At 42.1% G+C, this 14831-nt stretch overlaps 1 protein-coding gene across 1 annotated transcript in view; it reads left to right on the top strand.

The window, feature by feature from the left end:
• Positions 1 to 14831, top strand: part of MUC16 (mucin 16, cell surface associated) — a 151112-nt gene that overhangs the window by 23228 nt on the left and 113053 nt on the right. The window contains exons 10-14 of the mRNA XM_011994314.1: positions 2712 to 2884; positions 7759 to 7794; positions 8037 to 8096; positions 12261 to 12388; positions 12731 to 12798. Of these exons, the coding sequence (XP_011849704.1) occupies positions 2712 to 2884; positions 7759 to 7794; positions 8037 to 8096; positions 12261 to 12388; positions 12731 to 12798 (465 nt within the window). The remainder of the gene's footprint in view (positions 1 to 2711; positions 2885 to 7758; positions 7795 to 8036; positions 8097 to 12260; positions 12389 to 12730; positions 12799 to 14831) is intronic.

The following is a 14831-nucleotide window of genomic DNA, read 5'->3' as shown; positions in this document are numbered from 1 at the left end:
CCAGCAGTCCTCAAGCTCACTGGATTCAACAACCTTTTACATTCCACTTCATTGACATATCATTGACATGTAAACATTGTGTATATGTAAGGTGTACAACTAGATGTCTTGACATGTGTGAACCTGGTGAAGTGGTCACCAGAATGCAGCTAATTTGCACATCCAGCACCTCTCCAGAGTTACCATTTGTGCGCGCATGTGTGTGTGTTGAGAAGATTTAATTTAAGATCAATCCTCTCTGCTAATTTCAAGTATACAATACAGCATTGTTAACCTTCGTAATCATGCTATACATTAGATCTTCAGAACTTATTCACCTTATAGTTTAAACTTTGTACCCTTTGGCCAGCATTATCCCATTCTCTCCTCCTTTTGCATTCTTAAAAAGTACTCATAGCCGGGCGTGGTGGCTCACGCCTGTAATCCCAGCATTTTGGGAGGCTGAGGCAGGTGGATAACCTGAAGTCAAGAGTTCGAGACCATCCTGGTCAACACAGCGAAACCCCGTCTCTACTAAAAATACAAAAATTAGCTGGGTGTGGTGGCGCATGCCTGTAATCCCAGCTACTTGGGAGGCTGAGGCACAAGAATTGCATGAACCTGGGGGGGCAGAGGTTACAGTGAGCTGAGATCGCACCACCGCACTCCAGCCTGGGGGACAGAGTGATGCTCTGTCTGAAAAAAAAAAAAAAAAGTATTCAGAACTCCAAAGAGCCTTTGGGCTTGTATAACAATATTTACTGTATTCAAAATTAAAACTAGCCCAGGCACAGTGACTCACACCTGTAATCCCAGCACTTTGGGAGGCTGAGGCAGGCAGAAGGCTTGAGCTCAGGAGTTTGCGACCAGCCCAGACGAGCAAGTGAGACTCAGTCTCTACAAAAAATACAAAACTTAGCTGGGTGTGGTGGCGTCTGCCTGTGATCCCAGCTACTTGGGAGGCTGAGGTGGGAGGATGGCTTGAGCCAGGAGGCAGAGGTTAGAGTGAGCCAAGATTGTACCACTGCACTCCAGCCCGGGCAGCAGAGCCTGACCTTGCTCAAAAAAAAAAAATAAATAAAAATAAAAAATTAAAACTAAGAAATAGTACAAATATGTATTCATTCATTCACTAAAAATAATAAATCTACTACATGTTAACATAGAGAACATATTTTTAGGTATAATAGCCATATTCCACCCCCCTTCACAAAAAAAAACAAAAACCTTTAAAAAAAAGGGGCGTTGTTTGCAAATCTTTTTCTTTTAATGTTGCTTAGATTTACCTTTTATTTTACTTTTTAATTGGCATATATTGATTGTACATATTTATAGTCTTAATACCTGTGGTATATAGTGATCAGATCAAGGTAATTAACACATCTATTATCTCAAACATTGATCACTTCTTTGTGTTGGGACCATTCAATATCCTTCTTCTAGTTATTTGAAACTAATAATATTTTGTTTTTTAATTTTTAATTTTTGTGGGTACACAGTAGGTGTATATTTACAGGGTACATGAGATGTTTTGACACAGGCATGCAACGTGTGACCATCACTTCATGGAGAGTGGGGCATTCATCCCATCAAGCATTTATTCTTTGTGTTACAAACAATCCAGTTATACTTTTTTAGTTATTTTAAAATACACAATTAAATTATTATTGCCTGTAGTCACCCTGCTGTGCTATTAAGTATTGGAGTTTTTTTTTCAGTGATTTTTTTAATTTTAATTTTAATTTTTGAGATGGACTCTCGCTCTGTCGCTCAGGCTGGGGTGCAGCGATGTGACCTCGGCTCACCACAACCTCTGCCTCCTGGGTTCAAGTGATTCTCCCACCTCACCTCAGCCTCCTGAGTAGCTGGGACTACAGGTGCCCACCACCACACCTGGCTAATTTTTGTGTTTTTAGTAGAGATGGGATTTCACCATTTTGGCCAGGCTGGTCTCGAACTCCCCAGCATAAGTGATCCACCTGCCTTGGCCTCCCAAAGTGCTGGGATTACAGGTGTGAGCCACTGCACCTGGCACTTTTTTAGTTATTTTAAAATGTATAATTAAGGCGAGGCATGGTGGCTTATGCCTGGAATTCTAGCACTTTGGGAGGCTAAGGTGGGCCAATCACCTGAAGTCAGGGATTCAAGACCAGCCTGGTCAACATGGCAAAACCCCATCTCTACTAAAAATACAAAAACTAGCCAGGCACAGTGGTAGGCACCTGTAATCCCAGTCACTCTGGAGGCTGAGGCAGGAGAATCGCTTGAACCCATGAGGTGGAGGTTGCAGTGAGCCAAGATCGTATCATTGCACTCCAGCCTGGGCGACAAGAGTGAAACTCTGTCTCAAAAAAAAAAAAAAAAAAAAGAAAAGTCAAGACGAGCAAAAAGATCACCATTTCGGACTGTGATGACTAATCAATTTGACTTGTGTATTATCTTCACCGCCAGACCATTCGTTCTGTAGCGTAGCTTAGGAGCACCCTCCACCCCATTTGCTCACACTATCCTGTAATCTCTGTGCTCTCACTGCTGTTCTTTGGGTTTCATATTTTCCTTATATTCTTCCACGTCTAGCTGGATTGCAGAGTTAAGTTTATGATTATGAAAGGAAAACTAAATAACAACAACAACAACAAAAACCACCAAGGGGCACCACTGGAGAAAGGAGCTGTTCAGAGTACCAGCTGTCAAGTATCTCTGTATGTCTGTATTCCCATGTCCCTCCCTAGGGCTGAAAAGGATGGGACAAGCACCAGAGTGGATGCCATCTGCACCTACCGCTCAGATCCCACCAGCTATGAGCTGGACAGAGAGCAGCTGTACTGGGAGCTGAGCCAGTTGACTCACGGTGTCACCCTGCTGGGACCCTACACTCTTAACAGGAACAGCCTCTATGTCAATGGTGAGTAGCTATTGACAATGGTGAGTAACTTGGGCTACAGTTGGGGAGGCTCCTCCTGCTCCCCAAATGGGTCTCCCTGTAGTACAAGTCCTCTACCTATGTTCAAAGTTCTGGGCCAACCTAGAATTTCCAGGGTGGGATGGGTCTGTTTTCTCTCCACTCAACACACTTAAAAAGAAGCTTTCAGTCGGGCACGGTGGCTCACGCTGGCTCATGGCAGCACTTTGAGATGCCGAGGCGGGCAGATCACAAGGTCAAGAGATCAAGACCAGCCTGGCCAACATGGTGAAACTCCGTGTCTACTCAAAATACAAAATTTAGCTGGGTGTGGTGGCGTGTGCCTGTAATTCCCAGCTATTCAGTAGGCTGAGGCAGGAAAACTGCTTGAACCTGGGAGGCGGAGGTTGCAGTGAACGAAGATCACGCCACTGCACTCCAGCCTGGCAACAGAGCAGGACTCCGTCTCAAAAAAGAGGAAGCTTCTTTCAAGTGGAAATAAAGATTCCCTCCACAGCCTTCTCATCCCCATGACCATTCAGAGGCCCACTGGGAGCATGCAGAATCAAGGAAGGAAGGGAAAAGCCAGGCTCATGGTGGTGACTGGACATAATTCTTCCCCAACAGGCAACAGGTTCCCAATACAGTCACTCATCTTCATCTTTCTCTTCTTTATAGCAGCTGGTGGCCCTTTACTTTCTCCAAAGGTCAGCTGGAACTATACACTCCACTCGCAAAACAAACCAAAAAACTCTGAGTAATGTGTTTAGCAATAAAGCCCTTTGCAACAATGCTGTTGGCAACAATACCAACAGGAACACCTGTGATAAAGGTTAATATTTATTGAGGGATTCCTGTGATACTGAACTTCGTATGTATATTGTGTTTTACTAACCTTACCCAAAGTCTTAGCAGGCTGTAAAATATACATACCAGAGAAACAAACAAGGCTCAGGGCAGGGAATCTGTTTGCCCAAGTTTTGATAGCTAAGTAATAGAATTGGGACTCAAACCCCAAATTGACTCTAAAATCTAGCCACCCTAACTTCTTCTCCTTTTTAATTTATTTATTTATCTATTTATTTATTTATTTTTTAAGACAGAGTCTTGTGGTGTGAACTTGGCTCACTGCAACCTCTGCCTCCCGGGTTCCAGCAATCCTCCTGCCTCAGCCTCTCCAGTAGCTGGGATTACAGGCACACGCCACCATGCCAGGCTAATTTTTGTATTTTTAGTAGAGACAGGGTTTCACCATGTTGGTCAGACTGGTCTCGAACTCCTGACCTCTGGTGATCCACCCACCTCGGCTTCCCATAATGCTGGGATTACAGGCATGAGCCACGCACCTGGCCACCACCCTAACTTCTAAGCATCGCTGCAGACCCAGCATGAATAAGCCCACACATCTCAGGATGGAAAAGCCTATCAAGGAGCTTCTAATACAACAATTTGAGCTAAAGTTTGATTAACTCTGTCCTCACTATACCACCTTAGACATTTTCTTTATACCTGGATGACAACCTGCCTTATATTTCATTACAAGTCACTGAGAGTGACTTAAAAGTAGCTGTTAACAGTGTGTGTTTTGGTGAATCCCAAGTCCTGGTGCTGCTCACCGTGTGGCCCTGGGAAAGTCCTGCAGCGTCTCTAGGCTTCTGGAACAATGCTCTTAGCAACATCACCAACAAGAACACCTACAATAAAAGCTAATATTTACTGTAAAAGCTAATATTTACAGAACTTCTTATATGTGTTATGTCTCACTAATCCTGCCCAAAGGATTCAATGTCTTTTTTTTTTTTTTTTTTTTTTTTTTTTTTGACAGTCTCCCTCTGGCGCCCAGGCTGGAGTGCAGCAGTACAATCTTAGCTCACTGCAGCCTCCGCCTCCCGGGTTCATGCGATTCTCCTGCCTCAGCCTCTCGAGTAGCTGGGACTACAGGCGCCCGCCACCACGCCCGGCTAATTTTTTGTATTTTTAGTAGAGACGGGGTTTCCCCATGTTGGCCAGGCTGGTCTCAAACTCCTGACCTCAGGTGATCCACCTGCCTCAGCCTCCCAAAGTGCTGGGATTACAGGTGTGAGCCTCTGTGCCTGCCCATATGTGTTATGTCTTACTAATCCTCTAATCCTGCCAAAAGGATTCAGTGTCCTTATTTATTTATTTATTTATTTATTTATTTATTTATTTATTTTTGATAGAGTTTCCCTCTAGTGCCCAAGCTGGAGTGCAGTGGTAGTCTTGGCTCACTGCAGCCTCCACATCCTGGGTTCAAGTGATTCTCCTACCTCAGCCTCTCGAGTAGCTGGGACTACAGGTGCCCGCCACCATGCCTGGCTAATTTTTGTAATTTTGTGGAGATGGGGTTTCACCATGTTGGCCAGGCTGGTCTCGAACTCCTGACCTCCCGTGATCCACCCACCTCAGCCTCCCAAAGTGCTGGGATTATAGGCGTGAGCCACCGTGCCCAGCCATACGTGCTATGTCTCACTAATCTTGCCCAGAGGGTTCAGTTTTTTTTGTTTTTTTTGTTTTTTTTTTTTTAATGGAGTCTCCCTCTGGCGCCCAGTCTGGAGTGCAGTGGTACAATCTTGTCTCACTGCAGCCTCCGCCTCCCAGGTTGGAGCGATTCTCCTGCCTCAGCCTCTCGAGTAGCTGGGACTAGAGGCGCCCACCATCACGCCTAGGTAATTTTTGTATTTTTGTAGAGATGGGGTTTCACCATGTTGGCCAGGCTAGTCTGAAACTCCTGATCTCAAGTGACCCACCCAAAGTCCTCCCAAAGTGCTGGGATTACGGGTGGGAGCCACCTCACCTGCCTCTATTTTTGGAATGGATTTTTTTTTTTTATTTTTTAAATGAAAATTTTAAATTATTTTTTTAATTTTTAAAATGTCAGCTAAGATTATTGTGAAGATCAAATAAGATAAAAGCCTAATAACCTTAGTAAATGATAGGGCTCCGCTTGGCCCAGTCTCAGAAGTTTCAAGAAAACCAGTCAAACCAGCAAATGTAAAATAAATCTGAATTTTCTTTGCACTATTGACAGAGCGCCAAAGACGATCTAATTCATGTTTCAGAACGTACCACACTTGCTAAAATCCCGCAATACCATGAAAGACTCATGAAAATTCCAGGCTCCTAACTACAAGACATCACTGTGGATCATCCAAATACAGCAAGCCCCAATCTTAGGACAGGAATGAGGCATGAATGGCCTCTGTGCTAATGATCTAACCTAATGCTGAATTTGTTATTTCCCCTCTGAATCCACTTGGAGATTTCCTTTATACCTGATTTGAAATAGAGGATATATACTCCTCTATCCTTGACATAGGAGATCATACAAAGTATTTCATTGTAGTATCAAGTACACATCCTGTTCTGTGTCCATAGGATTATGACTAATTTAGGGCACAGCTTAACAGTGTGGTACTATTGAATGACGGACAGATATCTGTTTTGTTGGATGCAGGACAAGCCATGTAACCTCCCTAGACTTTAATGTCCTCTCTGTAGAATGGAATAAAAATACCATGTGGGATTGTTCCGATAATCAAATGAGATAATTCAGGAACAACCCATGTGAATTACAGGGCTTTCCTGGGTTCCGTCTTTCCTTGCATCTCTCACAGAGCCTCAAAGGAGATGCAGTCCATGACCTAGAGAAACACTCATGACAACTTCTCTTATCCCCAATTCCTTTCTTGCCCCAATGGTAATGCCACTCCTGTCATCCTGAAGTCTCTTGTTTTTACCACCACATCCGTTTTGCCAAATTTTCTCCAGTATTCCAAATCATACTAACCCTTCCTTCCTTCCTTCCTTCCTTCCTTCTTTCCTTCCTCCCTCCCTCTCTCTCTCTTTCTTTCTTTCTTTCTTTCTTTCTTTCCTTCCTTCCTTCTTTCTTTCTTTCTTTCTCTTTCCTTCCTTCCTTCCTTCCTTCCTTCCTTCTCTTTCCTTCTCTTTCTTTCTCTCTTTCCTTCTTTCTTCTTTCTTTCTTTTTCTCTTCTCTTCTCTTCTTTTCTTTTTGAGACACAGTCTCTCTCTGTCGCACAGGCTGGAGTGTAATGGCACGACCTCAGCTCACTGCAACCTCCGCCTCCTGGGTTTAAGCGATTCTCCTGCCTCAGCCTCCTGAGTAGCTGGGATTACAGGCGCCCACCGCCATGCCACGCTAATTTTTGTGTTCTTAGTGGAGATGGGGTTTCACCATGTTGGCCAGGATGGTCTTGAACTCCTGACCTCAAGTGATCCACCTATCTAGGTCTTCCAAAGTGCTGGGATTACAGGCGTGAGCCACTGTGCCCAGCCCTGCAGTTTCTTTGTGATGACAATGAGCTGCTAGTTTGAGTAAGAATCAAACTAAATTATCTTTATGGGTAGAGACAATACGAATAAGATCAGAAAGTTCACTCATCCATACATGTGTCTTTCCACCCTTGTAATGTGTTTATTATTATTGCTGATGCATACTAGATTCCCCATAAATAGGGACAGCTATTATGATATTTTTATTTCAGGAATAATAATAGTGATGATCTCCACCATTATTGTCAAAGGACAAAGCACAAAATAAGTACCAAATAAAATGTAGCCATTATCCTTTATTCACAAAAGATCTTGGCCCCACCTCTTCTCAATGAAATGTCCATGACTTGTTCAACTTTGGCAACTCTGGGCTGAGACGATGGAGGTTCCCTTGTGAGTTGAAGTCACGCATCTAAGGTGGAAACCCTTTCCCTCCCTCTGGCTGGCTGAGGGATAGCCCAGATGGGGTCATCATGAAAGTTTCCCATGATTTCCATTTCTAGATCTACCATCTTCCCCTCCCCTACCTCTCACCCATCATAATACTCTTTCCTCCCTATCTGCAGGTTATAACCATCGGTACCAGACCCCTGCCACCAGCAGTGAGTATTCAAAGCTGTGATATTCCAATGGCCTTGGGATCCTTCCTCCCCAAGGTGCATTCCTCAGAAAAGAAACTGATCATTCCCCTACCTGCGGGCCCAGCCACAGCCTCAGAGCAGCCCCTAACCCATCAAGGTCTTGGTGTGAGTCAAGATAGAAGCCCAAATACCAATTAGCAGTTCCTGTGCCACATGCCTTTAGGAAGACACCCAATCATTTTTCCATGTTCTTTTTTTCTCAGCTCCAGTGACTTCTACATTCTCCCCAGGGATTTCCACATCCTCCATCCCCAGCTCCACAGGTACGAAGCTCCTCTCTGGCTTCTATGAAATTTAACACTGCACGGTCTGTTCCCTGCTGACCACCCAGCCTCAGCCTGTTCCACTCTCCCTCTCACTCTCTAATTTTTTTTCTTTTTTCTTTTTCTTTATTCTTTTTTTTTTTTTTTTTACATGGAGGCTTGTTCTGTCACCCAATCTGGAGTGCAATGGCGTGATCTCAGCTCACTGCAACCTTCGCCTCCCAGGTTCAAGTGATTCTCCTACCTCAGCCTCCCAAGTAGCTGGGATTATAGGCATGCGCCACCACGCCTGGCTAATTTTTTGTATTTTTAGTAGAGACAGGGTTTCACCATGTTGGCCAGGCTGGTCTCGAACTCCTGACCTCAGGTGATCCACCTGCCTCGGCCTCCCAAAGTGCTGGGATTATAGGCATGAGCCACCACTCCTGGCCCACTCTCTAAATTTTGACCATCCCAGGTACTTGAGTGGTATTCTAGCACCCTAACTTCTGTCCAGCCTCGGGAGTTTTGCACTAGCAATTCCTGGAGACCAGTTATGGTTGGTATCTTCTCAACTTTCTATTTTTTTTATTTAATTTTTTTTTTTTTTTGAGATGGAGTCTCACTCTGTCACCCTTGCTGGAATGCAGTGACACGCTCTTGGCTCACTGAAACCTCTACCTCCTGGGTTCATGCAATTTTCCTGCCTCATCTGGAAATTTTCTCAGTGGCCAAGATTGTGCCACTGCACTCCATCCTGGGCAATGGAGTGAGGCTCCATCTCAGAAAAAAAAAAAAAAAAAGATGGAAGTTGGGCATTCCTAACCCTTAACCCTGCCTTGTGATTCTAGAGTTATTGGATAGAACCTGGTGTCCTGTAATTTAAATTCTGCCTTCCGGCCTCCTGTTTTGTGAGTCACAATACTGCAAACTTTTTACATGCTGTAGACAGGATGTTCACTCTCCACTTCCTCACTGCTCTGCCCTAATCAATTCAACCATTTATGTGACATGCCTAACTCCTCTGGGCTTGTACATATGTAAAGTGTATTATAAAGCAAGTCATTCCATGAACAATGATGTCACTTTTTCTAGGTGCTTTCGAAATTTGTTCTTCATCATTAATTTTCAGTAGTTTGATTACGATGTGTCTGGGCATGGTTTTCTTCGAGTTTATCCTGCTTAAAGTTTTCTCAGCTTCTTGAGTCTCAAAGTGTTTGTTTTTCAAGAAATTTGGGAAATGGTCTAAGACTATATCTTCAACTTTGTTTTCTGCTCTGATTCTTTCTCCCCTTCGGGCCTCCAATGAAATGATGTTGCCCCAAGAGACCCTGAGGTTCGGTTCATTTTGTTATTTATCAACCTTTTTTTCCTCTCCAACTTTCAGGTTTAATAATTTTTATAGAATATTTTCGCAATCACCAAGCCTTTTCTCTGTCAGCTCCATTCTGCCCGTCCATTGAATTCTTTTTATCTCAGTTACTTTATCTTCCAGTTCGAAAGTTTCTATTTGGTGATAGATAGATAGAGAGATAGAGAGATAGAGAGATAGATAGATAGATAGGTGATAGATAGATGTTATAACATATATATTATATATTATGTTATATAAAAATATATTTATGATTATAATGTAACATTATGTTATATATAGCTATTTATATAGCCATAACTATATATAAAGTATATATAGTTATATATAACCATATATAGTTACCATATAGTAACCATATATAAAACACATAGTTACTTATATAGTGTCTCTCTATATAGTTATAGTTATATATATGGTTATAATAACTGTATATAGTTATATATGTATGTTTCTCCATATATAACTATATGTATTTCTATATCTATAGTTATAGAAACTATATATGTAACTGGGAGATGCTGGGGAAAGATGGCATGAGGAAGCCTGGAGCAGTCATGGTCATCCCCGCTCCGCGCCGAACTCATCAAGAACAGGAGAAGGGTCCTCCTCATTCTCCAGCCATGTTGACCTTGAGCAATTTACTTACCCTCTCAGTACCTCAGTTTTCTCACCTGCCAAGTGGGGACAATAATATTTCATAAATTGGTTGCAAATGTTAAATGCAACTCTATGTAAGAACACCTAGCACGGGGGCTACCAGGGAATTTGGTTTAACAAATATTTATCAGGCACCTATTCTGGGCTAGGCAGAGGGGATAAGATGTTGATTAAGTCAAATGCAGTCCCTCCCCTCACCAAGTTTACAGTGTATTGGGGAAGACTGAAATGGAAAAGCAATTGCAATTAACAATAAAAGACAACCAAGTTATTGAGCACTTACTATATGGCATACCATGTGCTATTTTTTTATTTTTAACTTTTCATTTTGAAATAAATAATAAATATAATAAAATAAATAATAAATAATATAAATAATAAACTTTTCATTTTGAAATAAATAATAAATATAATAAAATAATATAAATAAATAATAAATAACTTTTCATTTTGAAATAAATAATAAATAAATTCAGGGGATGTTGCAAAAATAGTGTAGCGTTCCCCTGTACCCTTCAGCCAGTTTCTCCCCAGTGGCTACATCTTACATAACTCTAATACAATATCAAAAGCAGGAAATTGACGTTGTTAAAATCCATTTTACTGGTTTTACCTGTGTGTGCATATGTCAGCTTGTGTGTGTGCATGCGTGTGTGTGCACACGTGTGCGCGTGTGTGCATGCATGCGTGTGTGCATGCATGTGTGTGCACATGTGCATGTGTGCGTGCGTGTGTGTGCATGTGTGCACGTGTGTGTGAGTCTTTGCACGTGTGTGTGCATGTGCACGTGTGTGTCCATGCATGTGTGTGTGCGTGTGTGTGGATAGCCCTATGCAATTTTTATCACATGGGCGTAGCCCTATAAGCCCACCACCATCAAGATTCAGAACTATTCCATTCCCCTAAAGATTCCCCTCATGCTACCCTTCATAATCATGCCCACCGAGCCCAATACTATTGAATAGAGTAACCATTGCTATTCTGCTCTCCATCTCCATCTCCCTCTCTACAATTTTATTTTGAGTATGTTATTTAAATGGAAATGTCCAACATGTCACCTTTGGATTTGGCTTCTTTTCCACTCAGTGTAATGCCCTAGAAATGTGTTCTTTTTAACAGTCGTGTAACCTTCCTAATTTCCCTCCAAAATATCATTATGCCCCTCGTCGCCTTTTTTTTTTTTTTTTTTGGTTTAAGACAGTCTCTCTCTGTAGCCCAGGCTGGAGTGCAGTGATATAATCTCAGCTCAATGCAGCCTCCATCTCCCGGGTTCAAGTGATTCCCCTGCCTCAGCCTCCCGAGTAGCCGGGATTACAAGTGCATGCCACCAAGCCTGGCTAATTATTGTATTTTTAGTAGAGACGGAATTTCACCGTCTTGGCCAGGCTGGTCTCGAATTCCTGATCTCAAGTGATCTGCCCGCCTTGGCCTCCCAAAGTGCTGGGATTACAGGCGTGAGCCACCGCACCTGGCCCATTATGCCCATTGCATTACAGTGGAAGAAACTGAGGTATGGACAGGTAACATGTCCACGGTCACTTGGCTGGTGAGGGGCAGAGAGGGGATTTGAAAACAAATCTGACTCACTAGTGTGGCCGTAACCATGGTAACTATGTCTGTCTACCGTGTGGTCTCCTCTTTATTAAAGGAAGGGCAAGTTCTGGGAGTTTGGGGATTGCGGGGGGAAGGGTAGCCAAGTAAAGCAGGTGAGAGAAGGTCTGCTTTAAGGACTGCTGTTTGATGTTTTGTTGTTGTTGTTCAATGTTCAATGGGATTGAGTTGACTCTTTTTTTCCTTCTTGTTCCCCAAAGCATGAGACTGTCCCGGTCCTTTTTTCTTTTAACTTCTCAGCTAGAGTTTGTTAGGGTGGGTATGGGCACCTGGCAGAGTCTGAGACCTCAGCTTCCAGTAGTCACACATTCTGACCCAATACACCCACCCTAGTCCCCTAACCTGCTTCTGGGCCCAGGTAATGCATTTTAGCAACATCCCACTTTTCTCCTTACCTGGCTTTCCGTTATCCGTCCAAACTAAAGCACCCACCTGTCTGCTTCAAACTCTTGCTTCAAGCACTCTGTCTGGGTCCTCAGAAATTGACTTAGAGTCAGTTCAGATCTGACTCAGGCGTGGTCTTCTTTTCTCCTTCCTTGCAGCAGTCACAGTCCCATTCATGGTGCCATTCACCCTCAACTTCACCATCACCAACCTGCAGTACGTGGAGGACATGCGGCACCCTGGTTCCAGGAAGTTCAACGCCACAGAGAGAGTCCTGCAGGGTCTGGTGAGAGCCCCGCCCACCTTACTCCTCCCCCGCCCACTTAGACAAACCATGCCCACCTCACACTACCTCTCCCACTGATGCCAGCCATGGCCACCTCATCCAACCCCAGCCACCTTTCCCTGCCCCACCCACTGATTTTAGCCAAGCCCACCTCACCCTGCCCCACCTACTGATGCCAGCCACGCCCACCTTTCCATGCTACGCCCACTTATTTCAGTCACGCCCACCTCACCCCATCCCACCCGCATCACTCCAGCCTGGTCCACCCCTCCAATGCCCCACTCTTCCTGGCTTCCCACAGCTGTTGTTTCTGTTTCTCACCTCCCCTCTCCTTCCTTGCAGCTCAAACCCTTGTTCAGGAATAGCAGTCTGGAATACCTCTATTCAGGCTGCAGACTAGCCTCACTCAGGTGAGACCCTCCCCAAGAAAAACACAACCCAACAGGTGAATATGACCCTAGTCTCTGGGTTCCTTGATTCTGTTCATACTTGGAACAACTATTGCCCATGGATACTAAGCATCACCACCACCAGCAGCAGCTAACTATTCCTAAGACCCAAGGGGCATTATGTGCTTTATATTTAATGCCTCATCAGTGTTTGCAACAGTCTCATGAAGCAGGAGCAGAAGGGGAAACTGAAGCCCAGGTTAAGTGGCTTGTGCCAGGGCACACGAAGCAACTCCAGCACTTCAGGTTCTAGATCCAAACTTCTATCCCTTAGGTGGCACTGCCTCTTCTGCTCCCTTGCAACATGTGGAAAACCCCAATCTGACTTCCCTCTAAAGGAACTTTCCCAGAGAATCTAAGAGGGGAAGAAAGGAAGGCGTTCAGCCCTTACACACAGGAGGTCAGCTCTTGAGTGACTCAGAATGCAGCCACAGAGGGTCTGGCCGGTCTGAGGGAGACTGAGAGGCGCCGAGGGCACTGTCCCTGAGTGCTGGAAAGGGCACGTCTTTTAGGGTAGACGTTGGTTGATATCATTTCCTGCCTGGCATTCTCACCTTTCACACCTCTCTCACAGAATCTCCAAGTGTGTCTCTCCCAAGAGTCCCATTTTATCAGTCATCTACCTCCAGCTTCCTTTCCTTCCCAGGGGGAAGCGGGGACAGGGTGCCCTAGTGGCTAAGAGCATTGGTGAACTCAGGCAGACCTCAGTTCTAAACCAACCCAGCTCTGCCATTTACTGAGTTCTGTGACCCTGAGCAAGTGCCTGACATCTTCTGTGCCCTGTTTCCCGACATATTATATACACAAAATACATATATAGACATATATTGCATGTACATATTGAGGCATATTTTATAAACGCATGTTTATAGACATATTTTATATGCATATGCTATATACATATACAGCATATGTTATGTATAATGTATATATTATACATATTATATTGTATACATGTTATATGTTATAACATATAGTACATGTATCTATAACATATACATTATGTTACATATAACATACGTATGTTATATGTAACATATGTACATGGCATAACATTATGTTACATATGTTATGTTACATATAATGCATGTTATATATGATATATAATTATATATTATATAATCGTTATATATAATGTATATATTATAGTTGTTCTATATTATATACAGCATATAACATATACATTATGTATTGTTATATATAATATAATCTATACATATATAACATATGTATAACTTTTATGTTATATAATGTATATAACATATATGTGTGATGTATATAACATATCTGACATTAACATATAATATATGCTATAATATATGTTATAACATATATTACATGTTACATATAACATACATTTTGTTATAAATCAGTTTAATATACATTATGTTACATATACTGTATATGTTATATATGACATATACATTATATATTATATAATTGTTATGTATAATGTATATATTATATTTGTTATGTATTATATACCACATATAACATACACATTATATATAGTTATAATATAATATATACATATATAACATATATGTATAACTTATATGTTATATATGATGTATATAACATATATGTGATGTATATAACATATCTGACATTAACATATGACATATATTATAACATATTATATATGTTACATATAATATATCATGCATAATAATATAATATGTATAAATATATAATACATAAAGTATATAAGTATAAATACATATCATATATACATATATTATATATAGTATACATGTGGACACATATAACTACTACATATATCTAGTATATATTCTATATGTAACCAGTCCATGAATTATAGTGATTCAACTTACGATTTTTCAAACTTTGTGATAATGCCATAGCAATATGCGTTCAGTAGAAAGCATACCTTCAACACCCATGCAACCATTCTGTCATTCACTTTCAGTACAATATTCAATAAATTATATGATATATTCAACAGTTTATAATAAAATAGGCTCTGTGTTAGG

Source organism: Mandrillus leucophaeus, unplaced genomic scaffold (genome assembly GCF_000951045.1).
Source record: "Mandrillus leucophaeus isolate KB7577 unplaced genomic scaffold, Mleu.le_1.0 Scaffold451, whole genome shotgun sequence".
NCBI classification, from domain to species: Eukaryota; Metazoa; Chordata; class Mammalia; order Primates; family Cercopithecidae; genus Mandrillus; species Mandrillus leucophaeus.
The sequence above is the reverse complement of the archived record's forward strand: the minus strand, read 5'-3'. Positions and strand labels throughout refer to the sequence as shown.